The sequence below is a fragment of the Sus scrofa genome, chromosome X (genome assembly GCF_054392235.1).
Source record: "Sus scrofa isolate SSC_HxYL_T2T_F1_AM1 chromosome X, Sscrofa_HxYL_maternal_Yorkshire_Landrace_v2.0, whole genome shotgun sequence".
NCBI lineage: Eukaryota > Metazoa > Chordata > Mammalia > Artiodactyla > Suidae > Sus > Sus scrofa.
In genome coordinates, this window is record NC_139401.1 from 107,739,617 (window position 1) to 107,760,349 (window position 20,733).

General features: G+C 48.2%; 2 protein-coding genes across 8 annotated transcripts in view; both read left to right on the forward strand.

The window, feature by feature from the left end:
- Positions 1 to 18,108: 18,108 nt before the first annotated feature.
- On the forward strand, positions 18,109 to 19,129 carry LOC146394765 (uncharacterized). The gene is made up of 3 exons (XM_085008317.1): positions 18,109 to 18,478; positions 18,774 to 18,844; positions 19,008 to 19,129. The coding sequence occupies exons 1-3, from the start codon at positions 18,185 to 18,187 to the stop codon at positions 19,030 to 19,032; spliced, it is 390 nt and encodes a 129-aa protein (XP_084864443.1). The 5' UTR covers positions 18,109 to 18,184; the 3' UTR covers positions 19,033 to 19,129.
- An 88-nt stretch (positions 19,130 to 19,217) lies between these two features.
- The window catches only part of LONRF3 (LON peptidase N-terminal domain and ring finger 3), a 53,588-nt gene continuing 52,072 nt past the window's right edge, over positions 19,218 to 20,733 (forward strand). For all 7 annotated transcript variants that reach the window (XM_013986381.3, XM_013986385.3, XM_085008288.1 and 4 more), the window contains exon 1: positions 19,218 to 20,190. In XM_013986381.3, coding sequence (XP_013841835.1) covers positions 19,380 to 20,190 — 811 coding nt within the window. In that variant the 5' untranslated portion in view covers positions 19,218 to 19,379. The remainder of the gene's footprint in view (positions 20,191 to 20,733) is intronic.

The window sequence follows — 20,733 nt, forward strand, 5'->3', positions numbered from 1 at the left end:
GTAAATCCTATTTCAGGGAATTTTTAAGAAGTGCTTTAGAACCTGTTTCAGGCCCTCCCTTATGGATTCTGCAGAAGCTTCACTTTGTGAAGAAAATGGGCTTGAGGTCATAAGCCTAGTGTGAGACAACACAGTTACATCTGTTTCTGCCCACTCTTCATCCTTTCAGTCTCTCTTCCGAGAAGTTCAGAGAAAGTCAGGGGATTATTTAGGGGAATTCAAATAATTGCAAAGAGAAACAGCATCCTTCCCAACATGGCATGTTCTGTGCTCCTGGGTCCAAGAGGCAAACCTGGCGGGGTGTGTACTGAAAGATGTCTCTTTCACGAGAGAAGAAGGTGAGGTTACCATGCCAAGTCTTAAGAAGAGACTTGTGATGGAGCCACAGATGTGTTTTCTTAAGAAAAGGAAAGAGAATGTGGCAGCGGTAACTGGAGCCATGGGCTATACCAGGCATTGGTTTCAGGCTTGCTTAGTTGAACTGAATTGTCTGCTTAACGTTTGTAATCACTGTGTGGAGAATGGGCAAGATACCATCCTGAGTTGTACAGAATGAGCACACAGCTGTCATCTTCATTTCTCCCCCAAAGCCATTAACAGTTGGTTCTAAAGTGAAGGATTTTATTCTGCTACTTGGATCATGCGTAGAGCATCATAAAGTACATCCATGTTGGGAAGGAAATCTGCATTCTGCGCTTGAGTATGATCAACACCCTTTTGGGACCCTAATGATGCCCAGACTTTCCACCCTCACCTGGGACTTCCTAAGGGTTCTGAAAATGAAGTTTTCACCAACTAAGGCTACTATTACCCCAGGTGCGGTTTTTGTAAAAAATTTTTATTTATCTAACTATAGTTAATTTATAATATTGTATTAGTTCAGGTGTACAGCTTCAGATTCTTTCCCATTTTAGGTTATTACAAGATTTTTTACATAGTTCCCTGTGCTATACACTAACTCCTTGTTGTTTATTTATTTTATATCTAGTAGTGTGTATCTGTTAATCCCAAACTCCTAATTTATGCCCCCCGCTTCCCCTTTGGTAACTATAAGTTTGCTTTCTATGTCTGTGAGTCTGTTTCTGTTTTGTAAATCAATTGACTTGTTTTAATTTTTTAGATTCCACATATAAGCAATGTAATACAATACTTCTTTTTCTCTGCCTGACTTACTTCACTTAGTATGCTAATCTCTAGGTCCATCCATGTTGCTGCAAATGGTATTATTTCATTCTTTTTATGGCTGAGTAATATTCCACTGTATATATGTACCATATCTTCTTTATCCATTCCTCTGTTTATGGATGTTTAGGTTGCTTCCATGTCTTGGCTATTGTAAATAGTGCTGCTATGAACATTGGGTGCATGTATCTTTTTGAATTACAGTTTTCTCCAGATATACACCCAGGAGTGGGATCACTAGATCCCATGGTAACTCTATTTTTAATTTTTATTTGGCCACACCCACAGCATGTAGAAGTTCCTGTGCCAGGGATCAAACCCATGCCACAGCAGCAACCTGAGCCACTGCAGTGGCAATGCTGGATCCTCAATCCACTGAGCCACCAGGAAACTCCTATTTGTAGTTTTTAAAGGATCCTCCAGACTGTTTTCCGTATACCAATTTACATTCCCACCAACAGTGTAGGAGGGTTCCCTTTTCTCCCTTCGCACCCTCTCCAGCGTTTGTTATTTGTAAACTTTTTGATAATAACCGTTCTGACCCACAAGAGGTGCTACTTCATTGTAGTTTTGATTTGCATTTCTCTAATAATTGGCCGTGTTGAGCATCTTTTCATGTGCTTGTTGGTCATCTGTATGTCTTCTTTGGAGAAATGTCTGTTTAGGTATTCTTCCCTTTTTTTGATTGGGTTGTTTTTTTGTTGTTGAGTTGTATGAACTGTTGGCATATTTTGAAAGTTAAGCCCTTGTAAGTTGCATCACTTGCAAATATTTTCTCCCACTTCATTGGTTGTCCTTTTGTTTTGTTTATGATTTCCATTGCTGTGCAAGAGCTTTAGGTTTGATTAGGTCCCATTTGCTTATTTTTGCTTTTATTTCTATTGCCTTGGTAGACTGACCTAGGAAAACATTGGTACAATTTATGTCAGAGAATGTTTTGCATATGTTCTCTTCTAGGAGTTTTATGGTGCAGTGTCTTTTTTTTTTTTTTCTTTTTCTTTTTCAAGGCTGTACCCTGTGGCACATAGAAGTTCCCTGGCGAGGGGGTCAGACTGCAGCTGGAGCTGCTGGCCTATGCCACAGCCACAGCAGTGCAGGATCCAAATTGCCTCTGCAACCTACACCACAACTCACAGCAACACCAGATCCTCAATCCACTGAGTGAGGCCAGGGATTGAACCCACATCCTCATGGATACTAGTCACGTTTGTTACTGCTGAGCCATGACAGGAACTCCAGTGTTGTGTCTTATATTTAAGTCTTTAAGTGATTTTGAGTTTATTTTTGTGTATGGTGTGAGTGTGTGTTCTAACTTCATTGATTTACATGCAGCTGTCTGGCTTTCCCAGCATCACTTACTGAAGAGACTGTCTTTTTTCTATTGTATATTTTTACCTCCTTTGTCAAAGATTAATTGACCATAGGTGTCTGGGTTTATTTCTGGGCTTTCTAATCTGTTCCATTGATCCATATGTTGGTTTTTGTGCCAATACCACACTGTTTTGATTACTGTAGCTTTGTAGTATTGTCCAAAGTCTGAGGGGGTTATGCCCCCCCATCCTGAGGGGGTTTTTCCTCATGATTGCTTTGGCAATTCTGGGTCTTATGGTTCCATATAAATTTTAGGATTATTTTTTCTAATTCTGTGAGAAATGTCATGGGTAACTTGATAGGGATTGCATTAATTCTGTAGATTTCTGTGGGTAGTATGGCCATTTTAACAATATTAATTCTTCCAATCCAGAAGCATGGAATATTGTTGCATTTCTTTGAACCAGAAATGACATGGTCTTGCATGTAGACAATCTCAAGGAATCTGTAAAGAAAACAAAATGACTATTATAGCTAATTTAAAAGTTCAGCAAGGTTGCAAAATACAGGACCAAAATACAATAATAAATTGTATATCTATACACTTATAATGAACAATCCAAAAAGATTGTGAAAATAATTCCACTTACAGTAGCATCGAAAAGAATAAAATACTGGAGTTCCCTTCGTGGCTCAGTGGTTAATGAACCTGGCTAGTATCCATGAGGATGCAGGTTCGACCCCTGGCCTCACTCAGAGGGTTAAGGATCCGTTGTTGCCATGAGCTGTGATGTAGGCGAAGACACGGCTCAGATCCCATGTTGCTGTGGCTGTGGTATAGGCCAGCAGCTATAGCTCCGATTCAACCCCTAGCCTGGGAACCTCCATATGCCACAGGTGAGGCCCTAAAAAGACAAAAGACAAAAAAAAAAAAAAAAAAAGAACATAATACTTAGGAATAAAGTTAAGAGACGAGTATAAAACTTATACTCTGAAAAATACATGACACTATTGAAAGAAATTAATGATCTAAATAAATAGGAACACATCCCATGCTCAGGAATTGTAAGTCTTAATGTTGAGATGGCAGTACTTCCCAAATTGATCTAGGGACTTGATGCAATCCCTATAAGAATTTCAGTTGGCTTCTCTTTAGAAATGGGCAACTAGGAGTTTCCGTCGTGGCGCAGTGGTTAACGAATCCGACTAGGAACCATGAGGTTGAGGGTTCGGTCCCTGCCCTTGCTCAATGGGTTAATGATCCGGCGTTGCCGTGAGCTGTGGTGTAGGTTGCAGACGCGGCTCGGATCCCGTGTTGCTGTGGCTCTGGCGTAGGCCAGTGGCTACAGCTCCGATTCAACCCCTAGCCTGGGAACCTCCATATGCCGCAGAAGCGGCCCAAAGAAATAGCAAAAAGACCAAAAAAAAAGAAAGAAAGAAAGAAAGAAAAAATGAAATGGGCAACTAATTGTAAAATTCATATGAAATTGCAAGTGACCCAGAATAACCAAAGCGGTTTTGAAAAAGAACAAAGTAGGAGGATTCCCAATTCCCAATTTCAAAATTTACTACAAAGCAATGATAATCAAGGCAGTGTAGTTCTTGCATGAGGATAGATATATAAAGCAATAGAGTAAAATTGAGACTCCAGAAATAAATGCATGTGTCTATGGTTAACTGATTTTTGACAAGAGCGCCAAGGTCATTCAATGGTGAAAGGATAATTTTTTCAAAAATAATTCTGAGACAGCTGGATAGCCATTGGTAAAAGAATAATATTGGATCATTCCCCATACCATATATCAAAAATCAACCTTAGATAGATCAAAAACCGAAATATAAGAGCTAAAACTTTAAAGCTCTTATAAGAAAATGTAGGGATAAATCTTCATGACCTTAAATTTGGTAGCAGATTCTTATTTATTACACCAAAAGGATGACCAACAAAAGAAAAAAAACAGATAAATTAGACCTCATCAAAATGAAAAACTTTTGTTCTTCAAAGAACACGCATGAAAGTGCAAGGCAATGCATGGAATGGAGAAAATATTTGAAAATCATTAATCTGATAAGGGAATTGTATCCAGATGATATAAAGAATTTTTTACAACTCAATAATAAAAACATAAATAAGCTAATTAAAAATGGGCAAAGGAGGAGTTCCCATCGTGGTGCAGGGGTTAACGAATCCAACTAGGAACAGTGAAGACTCGGGTTCGATCCCTGGCCTTGCTCAGTGGGTTAAGGATCCAGTGTTGCCGTGAGCTGTGGTGTAGGCTGGTGGCTACAGCTCCGATTCGACCCCTAGCCTGGGAACCTCCATATGCCTCGGGAGCAGCCCTGGAAAAGACCAAAAGACCAAAAAAAAAAAAAAAATGGGCGAAGGTTATGAAAAGATATTTCCCCAAAGAAGATACACAAATGACTAATAAGCACATGAAAAGCGGCTTGGCATTATCAGGAGAATGCAAACCAAAACCACAATGAACTTCATACCACTTCATACCCACTAGGATAGCTATAATAAAAAGTCAGGTAATAACAAGTATTGGTAAGGATGTGGAGAAATCAGAACTCTTATGCATTGTTGGTGGGCATGTAAAATGCCGCTGTGGAAAACAGTCCAGTAGTTCCTGAGAAGTTTAAACATAGAGTTACCATACAGTCCAACAATTCTCTTCCAACAATTAAAGAATATCTTCCTTCCAAGAGGAGGGAAAATATATGGCCACAGAAAAACTTGTGTAGAGCAGCATTATTCATAATAATCAAAAGGTGAAAACAACTCAAATGTCCATGAACTGATGAGCATATATAAATATCATGTGCTCTTTCCATGTAAGGGAATATTATTTGGCCATAAAAGGAGTGAAGTGCTTACTGATACCTGCTCCAACATGGTTGCATCTTAGAAAACATTATACTGAGTCAAAGAAAGCAGTTACAAAGGACCACATATTATATTGTTCCATATATTTGCAACGTTCAAAATAAGGAAATCTATAGGCAGAAAGTACATTAGCAGCTGCTTAGGGCTTGAGGGAATAGGGGATAGAACGCTAAAGGGTGTGAGATTTCGTTCTGAGGTGCTGAAAATACTGGAAGATTGGTGATGGTCTCACGTGTCTGTGACTATACCAAAAACCATTGAATTGTACACGTGAAATGGATGAACTGTATGGTATGTGAATCATATCGCAGTAAAGCTGTTTTAGAAATAAGCTGGTCATTCATAGGGCTCATCTTGTTCGCTTTCCATGTCTCTGGGATCACAGTCCCTTTCTGCCTAATATATGGTGTCTTGAAAATTGTTACTTCGTATTGTGGCTTTTTGTGGGGTTGTTTCATGCAGGAGGATACATAGACATCCTATCACTCCATCTTGGCCAGAAGTAGCAATCTCCGTATTTTTTTTTTTTAATCGGAGAAACTGAGGCCAAAAGCAGCTAACTGGCTTACCTAAGTTCATGCTAGTTAGTGGCAGAGTCAGGGGTCTAACCAGGAATTCCTGACCTCTAATGTGAAGTTGAAACAGGATGGCTTCTTGCCTATCCGGCTTCCGGGGCAACGTGATGGCTGCAGGTTAATTAATTAATCGGTTCAGGACAAAGTGAATGTCTGGGGCTTGAAGATGCCTGAAAGTCCAGATCACTTCTCTGCCTTCCCCTCAATCAGCAAGTATTTACTTCACACCTGTGAGCATTGCATTTCAGAGGGGACATTCCTGGAGACAGAGAAGCAGGTGCTACCATCTCGGCCAACAAAAGCCTCACCATCTCTTTGGGAGAAAAGGCTGCACATGTTTCTATGACTCAAGCATGTTTACCTGTAATATAATGAGTGACTCACCCAACTGCGCAGCCAAGAGAGGCAGGTGGGGTCATAGCGTTCAGGCTTTTCTCAGGAAAGGCTTCTGAGAGGAGAGAGAACTTGAGTTTCAAAAGATGCCAGCATTCCCTGAGGACATTGGCTCCACAGGGCGCGTGTTAAAGTGCACACAAGGCCTCCAGGTCCTTGGCTTTAAGAAAAGCCCGAGTCTCTCGAGTCATGTTGTCCTGGCCAGAGGGCAGACCTGGGGGATTTGAAATCAAATGTTCCCAGGCAGGCAGAGATTTTTTGTATATATAGGAAAAGTGGCTTCTCGGGTCATTAAAAGCTGGGTTGTCCACTCGAAGTTCGAGAACACATATTCCAGACTCCAGCTATTCAATCATTCATTCACATGGACTGAGCACCTTCTATATACTGGGAGTTGTGCTAAGGGCTGGGGATTCGCAGGTCCTAAGACTCGTGGCTTACCCGCGTTCATGGTCTAGAGAGGAAGACATCTGGATTTCAGATTTCCTCAGGGAGAGGTGCTCTCTTTCCCCACCCCGCTCCCAGTCAGTCAACAGAAGTGGCCACGTCCTTGCCCTGCGCAGACCCATCATCGGGGTGGGGTGGGACGGGGCAAGGACCCACGGCCACAGCAGCCGGAAGAGGTTTCTACTTCCTGTTGGACGTGGCCGGGCACACTCCCTGAAGACCAGTCCGGAGCTCTCCTTGACAGCCAGACCCCAAACTCACCACCTCCAGGAAGCCTTCTGTTCTGGGTCTGTTCCCCCTCAGCCCCTTCACAGGCTCTCCTGGTTGTGCTGAGATGCGTGGACACAGGTTGGCTGCTCTCAAAAAGCACAGGCAGGAGTTCCCATTGTGGCACAGTGGAAATGAATCTGCCTAGCATCCATGAGGATGCAGCTTCGATCCCTGGCCTTTCTCAGTGGGTCGGGGATCTGGTGTTGCCATGAGCTGTGGTGTAGGTCACAGATGAGGCGCAGACCTGGTATTGCTGTGGCTGTGGTGTAGGCCAGCAGCTGTAGTTCCAAGTCGACCCCTAGCCTGGGAACCTCCATAGGCTGCAAGGGTAGCCCTAAAATGCCCAAACAAACAAACAAATAAACAAACACAGGCGCTCTAGGGGGACGGTCCAGACCTTCTTCAAGTTCCTGATGCTCACGATGCCTTTGCACAGGTAGGTGTTTGTTGACTGAATCACGGAGGCTGTGGACTCACTCTCACCGCCAGTGGTGCTTCTCCTCTAGCTGCCCAGGGCCCGTCTGTGTGCAGAGGGCCTTCCCATCCTCTTCCTGCCCGTCTCCAAGGCCTCTGCAGGGCACTTGTGCTGCTGTGATGTGGGGGGGGGGTGGCGGCAATGAGGGACTGTGCCCCTGGCAAGGCCTCGCCTTGCCACACACACGCAGGGAGAGATGTGTCCTGTCACTGGCCTCCTAGTCCACCGCGTCACAGCCAGACTGAGCTGTGGATGCTCACCAGAGAGAAGCACCACCCCGGGGTGCCATCTCCCTGGAGGAGCCCAAAGCCCTGGGGTGAAGGGCACAGGGCCCTCAGGCCTGGCACCTCCTGCTGTTCGGGAAGCCACGGGAGGGGTAGGGGACCGACAGGCATGCCCCCGAGTCGAGGGACTCGGCCTTGCCTCTACGTCCCAGGCGGGTCACTGCACAAGCCTGTGACCTGGAGCCCCGCCCCTGGGAGTGGGCTGGAGAGTCAGGCTCCCTCCTTCCTATTGAGCAGGAGCCGAAGCCCTGCTGGGCCCTGGTCCTGGCCAAGTTGGCACCGCCAGTGGCCCCTTCTCACTCTCAGGCTCGCCCAGCTTGTGGGGTGCGAAGCATGAATGATAGTGGTATCCCACCCTCCGGGGGCAGGGCCCGCCATTCACAGCCACTGCTTCTTCATTGTCGTCTCCTCCAGGCTACAGGATAGGCTTAGTGGGTGGTGAGGTTTTCCTATAAACTGTCATTTACCTTCTTCATTCATTTTTCCTCTTCCTGATGGTTTTAGAACACAGACAGTTACACTCCCTGCCCCACCAAACAAAAAACAAACAAACAAAATTCTCAGCAGCACAAGTGTCTGAGAGAAAACCAAACATCCCCATGCATTCTGGTTGGCCATTTAAGCCTGATAACACTGTGCTCAGCAACTGCAGAGCAGAGACACACTGCCTGTGAGCCAACAGTTAAGTTTCAAGGAAAATCCCTAATATTGATGAGTGTCTCATGGGGTCAAAAAACCAGTTTACCCCACAGATTCAGGAGCGGGTAGCCTTTCACAGTTGGGAGATGTACTTATTTTAAGCGGCTCTGAAGTTATTGAATCTGGGTGACTATGCATTTGTTTGCTCCCTTCGCCTGTGTTCTCAGAGAGGAGTTTGCAGAGAGAAAGTGATTCATGCTATCCCACAGCTCATTAGTGGTCAGGCCTCGGACCTGACCTCGGACCTCACTCTTTCAGAGCCCTGGACTCTTCATTTGAGCCTCCCTGGGATCGAAGGGTTTGCTTGCTGGCTGCTGTTTAAAATGCTCCGTAGAGCGGAAGTAGAATGTCTTGCAGCTCAAGGGTGCAAAGCCTTGGGACACTGACCAGCAATGAAGAACTCCAAGTGTCCCTGAAATGACTCCCTGCTGCGGAGCGGTCAGTGGGGAAGCAAGACGCGAGTTCCTGAAAGAGGATTTACACACAAAGATCTAGGAACTCGGCAGACAGCAGTTCTGGGGAAGTATGAACAGGAGAGGTCAGGGCTTAAAAGACAGAATCCTGATCGGATTCTTTCCAGCTCTGGGACCTTGCACACATCATTTAACCTTCCCCAGCCTCTGTTGCTCAGCTCAAATGAAGGAATGATGCTAATACTTGAGTTAGCCCCAGACAGTGAACCAAGGTCACCCAACCAGTCCCCATATCTGCTGCGTTTTATCCTAAATGTCTCTCTCTCTTTTTTTCTTTCTTTCTTTTTTTTTTTTTTTTTTTTTTGTTTTTTTAGGCCCACGCCCTCAGCATATGGAGGTTCCCAGGTGAGGGGTCCAATCGGAGCTATAGCCGCCGGCCTACACCACAGTCCACAGCAACGCAGGATCCAAGCTGCGTCTGCGACCTACACCACAGCTCAGGGCAACACCGAATCCTTAACCCACTGAGCGAGGCCAGGGATCCAACCCACAACCTCATAGTTCCTAGTCGGATTCGTTAACCTCTGAGCCACAACAGGAACTCCCTAAATGTCTCTTGAACTCTCTACTTCTCTCTGTCCTCACTGTTCCTTCTTTAGTTCATCTTTCCACCTGGTCTGCCCCAGGCTGCATCCTTTTCATTCCACTCTACACATCGCAGCCTAAGAGATCTTTCTGAAAGGCAAAGCCAGTTACATCACGAATCTGCTTAAAACCCTCCAAGAGCTTCTTATTACTCTCAGGATAAGATCCAAAGCCCTGGCCCTGGTCTACAAGGGCCTTTATGGCCTGGCACCTGCCTGCCTCTCCAGGCTTATCTCACACTGCCCCTCTTTCTTAACATCCAGGCTCCAGCCATATAAAACCCATAGCTGTTCCGCAGTGAGCCCTCTCTTACCTCTAGACTTTGTGGTAGCTTTTTACTCTAGCTAGAACTCTCAGCCCCCTCCAGCACCCCCAGTCTTCCCCCTGAGTCTGTAATCCTGCAGAATCCAGTGTCCATGCCATCCATCTGGGAAGTCCTCCCCGAGTCTGACCTGATCCTCCCCTGTGTGCCCCCAGCACTTCATGCTTCTGTCTTCCTAGCGCTTGTCACTCTGTCTTGCAGTAGCCCTTTGCCTTGCTGGTTTCTCCCACTCAGTTCTGCAGGACTGTGTCTTACTCATCGTTATGTTTCCAGTGGAGCCCATTGAATGAATGATGCACTTTTAAATGCTTTGTAAACTGCAGCTTGCTACACCAGTGTTAGTAAGTATTATGTGATATTACTGCGTTCAGGTTGGTTATTTAATATTGTTGGCCTACTCACCCATTTGGTGATAACTAATATCACATTTCAGTTACATTATCCTGGTTCCTGCTTATGCCCTGTACTAATAAAGGCTACCATTTACTGAGCACTTAATGTGGGCTGGATTCTGTGATGTGATTTTAGATGTGTGATCTCATTAGTTCCTTCTTATAGCAATCTTTTAAGCTAGGTTTTATTGTAAGCATCATTCCCATTTTTCCGATGAAAAAAGTAACCAAGAGGTTAATTAGCTTGCTCAATATCAAATAGAATTTGAATCCAGATACTTTTAATTCATGATCCAAACCCTGATTCTAATCATCTCCCAGTTCTGCCAAAGTCTTTAGATAAGGACACTATCAGAGTGAAAATCAACCCATGGAATGGGAGCAAATATTTTCAAAACATATATCTGATAGGGGATTAATATCCAAAATATATAGCAAACTCTTAAAACTCAACAAAACAACAATCTGATTTTTTTCATTTTTATTTTTATTTTTTATTTTATTTTTTGTCTTTTTAGGGCCACACCCGCGGCATATGGAGGTTCCCAGGCTCGGTGTCAAATCAGAGCTGTAGCTGCCGGCCTACCACAGCAACACCAGATCTGAGCTGAGTCTGCGACCTACACCACAGCTCATGGCAACGCCAGATCCTTAACCCACTGAGCGAGGCCAGGGATCACACCTGCGTCCTCATGGATACCAGTCGGGTTTGTTAACCACTGCGCCACGATGGGAACTCCTGTTGTATTTGTTAGATTTCACATATAAGTGGTCATCATACAGTACTTGTCTTTCTCTGTCTGACTTATTTCACTGAGCATAATGCCCTCCATGTCCATCCATGTTGTTGCAAATGTCAATTTTTCATACAGCTACAGACAATCCAATTTTAAAATGGGCAAAAGACTTAATAGCTATTTCTCCAAAGAAGATATATAAATGGCCAATATCACTGATCACTAGGTGATTAATCATTAGTGGCCAAATCACTAATCACTAGGCAAAGGCACATCTAACTCACAATGGTGTGCCACCTCACACTCATTGGGATGGCTATTATAAAAAGAAAACAACAGTGGGATGGAAATCCTGTGAAATCAGATTGTTATGATCATTATACAACTACAGATGTGATAAATTCATTTGAGTAATAAAAAAATGGAAAAAAAATTAAAAAAAGAAAACAACAGAAAATAACAAGCAATGGCAAGGATATGGAGCAATGGGAACCTATGCATTGCTTGTAGGAATATAAAATGGTGCAGCCACTGTGGAAAACAGTATAGAGGTTCCTCAAAAAAAAAAAATAAAAATAAAAATAGGGCGTTCCTGTTGTGGCTCAGTGGAAATGAACCTGACTAGTATCCATGACCATGCAGGTTCCATCCCTGGCCTCGCTCAGTGGGTTAAGGATCCAGCGTTGCTGTGGCTGTGGTGTAGGTCAGCAGCTGCAGCTCCAAATCAAGCCCTCGCCTGGGAACCTCCATATGCCACCAGTGTGGCCCCAAAAAGACAAAAAAAAATTAAAAATAGAATTACCATATATCCAGCAATTCCACTTCTGAGTATACATCCAAAAGAAGTAGAGCAGGGTCTAGAAGAGCTATGCGTATACTCATGTTCATAGCAGTTTTATTGACAATAGCCAAAACCCGGGAGCAATCCACGTGTTCATTAATGGATGAATGGATAAGCAAAATGGATGTACGTACATACAACAGAATATCATTCGACCTATCAAAGGAGGAAAATTCTGACACGTGCTACAACATGAATGAACACTGAGGTCATTATACTAAGTGAAATAAGCCAGTCCCAAAAGGACACATACCATATGATTCCACTTATTTGAGATACCGAGAGTTGTCAAGTTCCCAGCGACAAAAAGCAGAGTGGTGTTGCCAGGGTTGGAGGCAGTGGGGAATGGCGAGCTGCTGTTTAATGGGTACAGAGTTTCGCTTTTGCAAGAAGAAAAATATTCTGGAGATGGATGGTGGTAATGGTTGCATAACGATGTGAATGTGCTTAATACTGAAGTGCACACCTAAAAATAGCTAAAGTGGTAAATGCTATGTTTTGTATATTTTGCCACAATTTATAAAAAAAAAAAAAAAAGGCTCCAAGCCTTGATTTTCACCATTTCCCTGTCCTGCCAAATTCTTTAGCTCCTTTCTTCCTGATGAATGTTTGCTGCTTTCCCTCAGGATAACCTGCCTTTTCTTTCTTTTTCCTCCTAAGCCCAGACTGCTCTGTGCCAGGATTCCTGGCGCCTCCATGCTGGTCAGTGAGCCTGAAGAGGGCAGGGTCCAGCCTCAGGCCTCCAGCTCACTCTCCTCCCGGGAAGAAGACGCCTCTACTCCGAAGGCAGCCAGCATGTATCTCACTCGCAACAGTCGGCAGATGGCCTCGGATCCCTTCTGTTCTCAGGAATCACATTGGGACTAACCGCGCTGTGCATTTTCCATCGCTGGCAGCCATCTCAACAGTGACGTCGGGCCTCGTTATTAATAGGGGAGGGACAGACCCAGAGAGAGGGGAAGTGGCTTGGGCTGAGTCACACAGCAAAGTTAGAACTGCCAGCTCCCAGCGACTAACCTCGCCCTGGGCTCTAGCCCACACACCTGGCGGCTCCGGAGACTTGCTCCTTTTTGGACTCTGGGCAACAAACTCCCTGGCTAACCAAGCGGGTCTGACTTGTCCTACAGAGCCAATGAGGCAAAAGCTTCCTGAGAATGTTATATTGTGATCTTGCTGTTTCTACTGGTTGGCAAGAAACCGACTCCCCATTCCTTTTCGAATGACCTTGGACACATCATGGAAAGTCTCTGAACCCTCAGTTTTCCCTTCAGGAAAATGCAGACAAGAATTCTGGGTGCCTACCCCGCCCCCGCCCCGACAGACTGTGGACGAGCTATAGGCTGAAGATCGGGGTGCCCTTCTCCGATCGGGTCTGCATTTACATGGGTGAACTTCAAACCTGGCTGAGCATGGTAATCACGTGAGTGGCCTTTAAAAATACAAATTCCTTAGCACTGAGAACCACATCTAGTCGCTTATGATGGAGAACAATGGACGATAAGGTGAGAAAAAGAATGTACATATGTATGTGTGACTGGGTCACCTTGCTGTGCAGGAGAAGATTGACAGAACACTGTAAACCAGCTATAACGGAAAAAGATCATTAAAAAAAACACTGACTTAAGAAGATGTAGATAATGTGAATTTTTATCAAATAAAGAAATGGTATGAAAATTTTTTTCAAACAAACAAACAAAAGTATATATATATATACACAAGTTCCTTGGCCTTGACCAGCCTGGCTCACTTGGATTTCTCCTCCTTTCTCCTGGCCACGTGGCCTCCAGCATGAAGGGAACCCCCTTGGGGTGGTCTTTAACTTTTCCATTTAAATCCCCACCGACTCAGCTTAAAGAAACCTTCGCTAGGAGATGGTCTCTCTCTGTCTCTCTCTCTTGGACTCACTGTTCCCCCAATGTTGGCACTTCTCACATGCTGCTTGTTATTTTTACTTCACTGTTTCAAATCTTTGCCTCTTGTTTCCCCCAATGAGCTCCTGGAGGGTAAAAAACTGTGCCATACCCTTCTCTTGCCGCACAAGCGCTGGCACTATCAGGACCTAGTATCTGTTCAATAAATAGTTATTGAATGGCAAATCTGAAATAATTTCTTCTTTATTTGGGAGATGTCCTGTGTCCTTTGGAAGCTTTCTGGTCACATGGAAAGAACTTTAAACAAAGAGGCAAGAGCCCTAGCTTCCAATCTTGGCTCTGTCACAAACTCCCATTGTGACCTGCAGCAAGTCGCTTGCCTTCTCGAGCCCTCAATTCCCTCATTTGTGAAACCGGGACTGATCCACAAAGTTCCTTTTAGTTCTGGATTTTTGCTACTGTAAGGCTGCAAGGGGCAGCCTTTTTTCATCTCAATGTCTTTAATGCCCACGGTGCCCCCCCTTTTTTTTCCTGTAAGGACTACATAATTGATGGGTCACCCCCAGGTTATAAACCAAGAAACCCAAGTAAAGAACAAGTAAATGCTTTGGTCAAGCTTCCATGCTTAGTGTGAGTGTGAGTGTGTGTGTGTGTGTGAGAGAGAGAGAGAGAGAGGGAGAGGGGTGTGTGTGTGTGTGGGGGTCCTCACTGCAGCTCCCAGGCTTTGAGTGGATTCTTCCATCCCAGAGCTGTTACCAGCCTTGCCCAACTGTAGAGCTGTCAACCGTTAACTATCTGCGTGCCAACCCCGTCTGTGAACAACCCAGGGCAAAGGTATGACATGTTCCAGCTGGGTTTCCTCTTGTCCCTCTGCACACTCCCTTCTCGAGCCAGAATGTCCACTGCAATGTTCAGTATGATTGTTCAAATGCTGCCCCCTGAAGAGGACACGAGAGCAGAAGGCACTGGTCCTTGCCCGCTAGTTGGCATGGGAGACCCGGACAGGAAGGGGTGGGGAAAGCTGTGCTGCCACATGGAAGCGAGGACCTGGGAACCACGTGCTGCTTTGCTATATCGCCAGGATCTAGAACAGTGCCTGGTACATAGATGATGCTCAACGAAAAGGTTAAAAGAGGTGAACCTTGCCACGGTTTTCAAACTTTTTATTTTAAGGAAGGGAAAAAAACCTTTCTTCAATGAAATCATACCCCCAAAGCTCGCAACGTGAAACTGGTGGATGCAAGGTTCCTGGTTGAGAGGAGCTAGAGTCGAACCCCAGAGAGGTTCCTCAGAGCCCAGGTGGAAAACTTGCTGTAGACATTTGGAAAGGAGGAGCAGATCAAATGTTGCTCTTTTTCTTGGTTAACCTTAGCTACGAGGGGATCTCAGCAAGATAAACGGAGGTTTGAAGAACCTGGTCCTCTAAAGGGAATGTTGGCATCTGAAAAAGTGTCGTCAATTTCTCCCTTCGATTATTTATTTTTATTTTTATTTATTTATTTATTTATTTATCTTTTTAGGGTCGCACTTGTGGCACATGGAAGTTCCCTGGCTAGGGGTCGAGTCGGAGCTGCAGCTGCTGGCCTACACCAGAGCCACAGCCACAGCGGATCCGAGCCGCATCTGTGACCCACATCACAGCTCATGGCAATGCCGGGTCCTTAACCCACGGAGCGAGCTCAGGGATCGAACCCATGTCCTCATGGATACTAGTCAGGTTCATTACGGCTGAGCCACAATGGGAACTTGAGGAGCTTCAATTATGAAGGGCAGAAGGGAAGAACTTTTGAGTAGGAGGTTTATAAGTTGGTCCACAAAGGCATATCAATGTAATGTTTGTTTAAATAAAGAAGAAAAGAAAAGCACAGTGTTTAAATTTTCCAGTATTCGGTAGAAACCCATCTGGTGTTACGCCGCAGGCAGCACTGATGTAAAAGTGCAATGTAAAAGTCGCGTGGAGTCTGCTGCTGCCTTTTGCACCACTGCACCCTGCATCACCCTGGCAGGTTTTAGCATTCCCAAGTTCATGGTCAGCCTTGGGCACACACAACTGCCCAGAGGGACTACCTGATGAGAGCATCTCTACTCCATGTCTGCAGGACAGAAACCCGCAGCCTGACTTGGCTTTCTCCTTGCCTCTCCACCCACGACAGGCAAGTGAGGGCAACCAACCCAGGGGATGCTTACCTGTCAAGGTGGTCCAGGGAGCAAGGCACATCCCCAATCTGCATCTGGAAGACAATTTGGGGTAACGAATATCTATTTTTAAAACTTATCAAAGGGAGTTCCCGTTGTGGCTCAGAAGCTTAAGAACCTGACATGGTGTCCATGAGGATGTGGGTTCAATCCCTGGCCTTGATCACTGGGTTAAGGATCTGGCATTGCTGTGAGCTATGGTGTAGGTCAAAGACACGGCTTGGATCTGGCATTGCTGTGGCTGTGGCGTAGGCCGGCAGCTGTAGCTCTGATTTCATCCCTAGCCCGGGAACTTCCATGTTTTGCAGGTATAGCCATTTAAAAAAGAAAGAAAAATAAATTAATAAAACTTATTAGGGTTCCCGTCGTGCCTCAATGGAAATGAATCTGACTAGCAACCATGAGGTCTTGCTCAGTGGGTTAAGGATCTGGCATTGCCATGAGCTGTGGTATAGGTTGCAGATGCGGCTTGGATCTGGTGTTGCTCTGGTGGCATAGGGCAGCAGCTACAGCTACAGCTTCTATTAGATCCTGAGCCTGGGAACCTCCATATGCCATGGGTGCACACCCCCAAAAAAAAGACACAAAAAACTTACATATCAAATTCTTAAATTAAGAGGTTTTTAGCATTATCGATCTCATGGCTCTTTCATAGAAATCTCTTTACCTGCCCCACAGACTATCCCTCTTCACAGGTGCCAGAAGGGGCAGACAGGTAATGCTGGGGACCCTGCTATAGACTGAGCATGTCCCCCACCACCGCCAAAATTCATACGTTGAAACCTGATCCACGATGTGATGGTATTTGGAGCTTGGGGCTTTGGGGAGGTGATTAGGTTATGAAGGAGGAGCTTTCATGAATGGGATTCATGCCCTTACAGAAGACCCAGAGAGAATCCTCACCCCTTTCCACCATGTGAGCTTACAGCCAAAAGACAGCTGTCTATGAGCCAGGAAGAAGAGGGTTCTCACCAGACACGGGATCTGTCAGCACTTTGATCTTGAACTTCCCAGCCTCCAGAAATACATTTCTCTGTACGAAATAAATTTTTGTTGTTTACAAGCCACCCAGTCTATGGTATTTTGTTATAGCAGTCTAAATGGACTAAGCTAGACCCCATTCAAGTACAGGAAACTGAAGGGTGAGAGGAGCTCCCCTTAGTCAGATGGCAAGTCAGCAGGAGCCCCAGCTTCTCCCCAGCTGCCTGGCAGAGCCCTCTCGTTCACCTCTTAGCCAGTCTCCTGACTTCCCTATCTTCAAAATCTACCTCAGGCCCCACCCTCCCCAAGAGGACAGCCATCTGGCCACCCCTGGCCATCGCTACCATTGCTGACTTCACTCCCTTGTCCAGGCCACCACCACCCACAGCATCTGGGCTAGTCTTTTGTACTCAAGTAGTTGAGCTGGGTATCATGACATCTAGTCTTAGAAGAGAAGCCACTCAGGGTTCGAACCAGAAGGACACTTGGACATCAGGACCAAGACTTTGTCAAACTAAGACCTTGCGGGATGACCTGCCCGAAGTCTCACAGCAAGTTTTGCAGTCTCACAGCAAGTTTTGCAGTCTCACAGGCTGCACACCAAGTTTTCCTATGTGTGCCTTCCTGGCTGCAACCTGAGTTCCTCTGTTTCTTCTCTTGGTCCTTTCTCTGACCCTCTCCCCTTGGTCCTGTCTCAGACTGATGCTCTGGGGATGGCTGCACAGTACCTGTTCTCTGGGACCTTGGTGTTGACTCAAGGAGGATTAATGACCTAAAGAGACAGAGCCCGGATGGAGCCTGTAGTCAGCTCTGATACACAACTTGTCATCCGTGACACTGATTCAGAAGCCAAAAAAACGATGGCTCCCAGAGTTTAGATCATTTGCCCAATGTCACTCAGCTAAGAAATGGCCACAACAGGAGCCCATTGTAGGTCCTCAGGCCTCTGGAGCAGCCCCAGGCACACCTCCAAGCAATACCCAGAGCCCGCTGCGACCGAAGGCCCACTGAGTCGGGGCAAGCCTAGACCCCGCCTTCCGGCTCTGAGCGGTGTGACCCTGGGAGAAGTACGTTCTTCCTTTAGTTCTCTGAGCTTGTCAGCTTATTTGTGCGTGTGGCTCCTGTCCGATGTGGGGGGTGAGCAGAGAGACAGAGCGTGGGCGGCTCACATTGGCTTTCTGGAAGTAAGCGGGGCACCCTCGCGGCCCCTAGCCATTATGAGCCAAGCACTGCGGCTTGGCTGGTGCACAGCCCCCCGCTATGAAGCGCCTGTGTCAGAGCTCTGCGCTCTGGAGCGGCGAACCTGGAGGCGGCTGCGCCGGCCGCTGGAGTGCGCCGGGGACTCACGGACTTTCTCCCGAGCAGTGCTCCGGGTTGCGGTCTTCCGCCCGCTGTTCTCCCGTGGCCCCGGAGTACCCACTGACCCCAGCAGGCCTTGCTCTCGAGGCCGCGCCCGTCCTGCCTGTGGTCCCCGGGGCCCGGCGCGTCTTCAGCGGGGGCGCGGGCCGCCCGCCGCCCGCCCTAGCGCAGGTTCCAGCGTTGGAGGACGGAGAGGTGAGAAAGCAGGGCGTGCGGGCCGCCTCCTCCCGGCCGGAGCTGGCGAGCGCATCTTCTCCGCGCGCCCCTCTCCTCTCGGCGAGCGCCGCCCAACTGCTGAGCCCGCTTGGCCCCCTGGTCCGAGTCGCTCCCAGCACAGGAGACCCAGCGCCCTCGGATAACCGCATTCACTACCTTTGGGGGACTCCCTGGGGAAAGTGGCCAGGGTCCCCGGGTGTGAGGAGCCGGGGCCGGGACCGGGACCCGGGTGGGGGGCTTCCCGGGGACCTTCTCAACCCGCTTCCCTTCGCAGACAGCCGCCGTCGCCCCTGGGAAGGCGAGCCTCCGGCGTCTCCAAAGACCTGGTGGACTGCGCGCCTCGAGGTACCGGCCTCTAGAGGCGGGGAGGGGGCCGTTAGCGAGCGACTGGCAGAGGGGACCTGTTTGCTGGCGGGTTTGGAGGTGGGATGGGGTAGGGTTTTGGAGTCGGAGAAGCGCAAGAGAAGACGCCGTTTTAATTTTTTTTCCCTCCCCCTCTTCCGAAAAGGAACCACATTGCAAGGGGGAAATAAGACGGAGTGTAAACACAAACAACCTCAAAAAGAAGCCAAGAAAAGCGAAGCCGAAAGAAGCAAGCGCAACACTGTTACAAAACTGTCTGGTTTTGTAACAATCGCCCTGCTGCCGGCCAATGAGCAGCGTGGCGGCGCATCACGTGGTGTCGTTTTATATAACACTTTGCTGAGACAAGACAGTTATTAGGCGGCGCGGGGCAGCAGGCATGGAGCTCGCAGAGGCGCGGCGGGGAGCGGCGCGCGGCAGAGCGGCGGCCGTGGCAGCCCCGATTCCCTCCAGCCGCCGCTCCCTGCTCCGCGTCCCCGGCCCCTAGACGCCTCTTTCCGCGCGTGACCCTCTCCCTATGGATTCATTTCAGACTGGGCAGATGCTGAGCTTGCCCGCCGAGCTCGGCAGCAACAACTTGGAGCTGGCTGAGCCGGCGGCATCAGCGGCCCGCGGAGACACGGGCCCCCACCCGGAGGCGGCTAGAGAAGGCCCCGCACCTCTACCGACGCGGCCGCCAGGGCAGGAGCAGCCTCCGAGGGCCTCGACGCCCGAGTGTAAAGTCCTGCTCAAGCAGGCCGATGCCCTGGCGTCTGGGGGGCGCCTCCGGGAAGCCCTCGAGGTGTACCGACAGCTCTCAGAGCGGCAGCAGCTGGTGGCTGAGCAGCTGGAGCAGCTGGTGCGCTGCCTGGCCGAGAACGTCCCGCGAGGCGAGGCTCCGGAGCCCCCGGACGGGAGCCTCGCGGTGAGCTGCGCGGTGGCGGCGGAAGACGCGGGGGTGGCGACGGCTGCCGAGGCCACCGAGGTGTGGGACGGCTTCAAGTGCCGGAAGTGCCATGGATTTCTCTCAGACCCCGTGTCCTTGTCCTGCGGCCACACCTTTTGTAAACTGTGCCTGGAACGCGGGCGGGCAGCCGACCGGCGCTGTGCGCTGTGCGGCGTCAAGCTCTCCGCGTTGATGGTGGCCACCGGGCGGGCGCGCGGGGCCCGGCGGGCTGGGCAGCAGGCGCCGCCGCCGCTGCGGGTCAACGTGGTGCTGAGCGGCCTCCTCGGCAAGTTGTTCCCAGGCCCGGCACGGGCGTCGCAACTCCGGCACGAGGGCAACCGGCTGTACCGCGAGCGCCAGGTGGAGGCGGCGCTGCTCAAGTACAACGAGGCAGTTAGGCTGGGTGAGCCCACTGTGCCGCCGGGACCCGCGAAATGGGAGGCGGGTCGGGCGGAGGAAGGCGCGCGGACCGGGGGATGGATCGAGCCCGGAGTGGGGGAGGGGGTTTCTGGAGTTCAGTCCCCTACTTTTTCTCCGTCGCTGCCGATTCATCGCCCTTTCTCTGGGTCTCTGTCTGTCTCCCTGCTCTTTGTCTTTTCCTGTGTCTCCTGTTAGCTTTTGTGTTTCTGCGTCGCTCAGTCCCTGCTTCTGTTTGTGTGTCACTCTGTTTCCGTGGCTTTTTCCCTCTCCGCATCTTTGTCACTCTGTCTCTTGCTCCGTGTCACCACCTCTGTTTCTCGGGCTCGCCTTCTCCTTCTGCCTCTGCACTCCTGGGCCCCTCGGACACCTGCCCGCACCTTGCGGTCCGGGAAGGGAACTTCGCACCCTTGCCAGTGCGCCGGGGCTTCTGGGCTCCCGCCAGCCCGAGATGTTCGGTCGGCGCCTGCGTCTGCCTCTCCCGCCCGACCCGGAGCCGCCGTGACGGCCGGGAGTTGTCCCTTCCGGG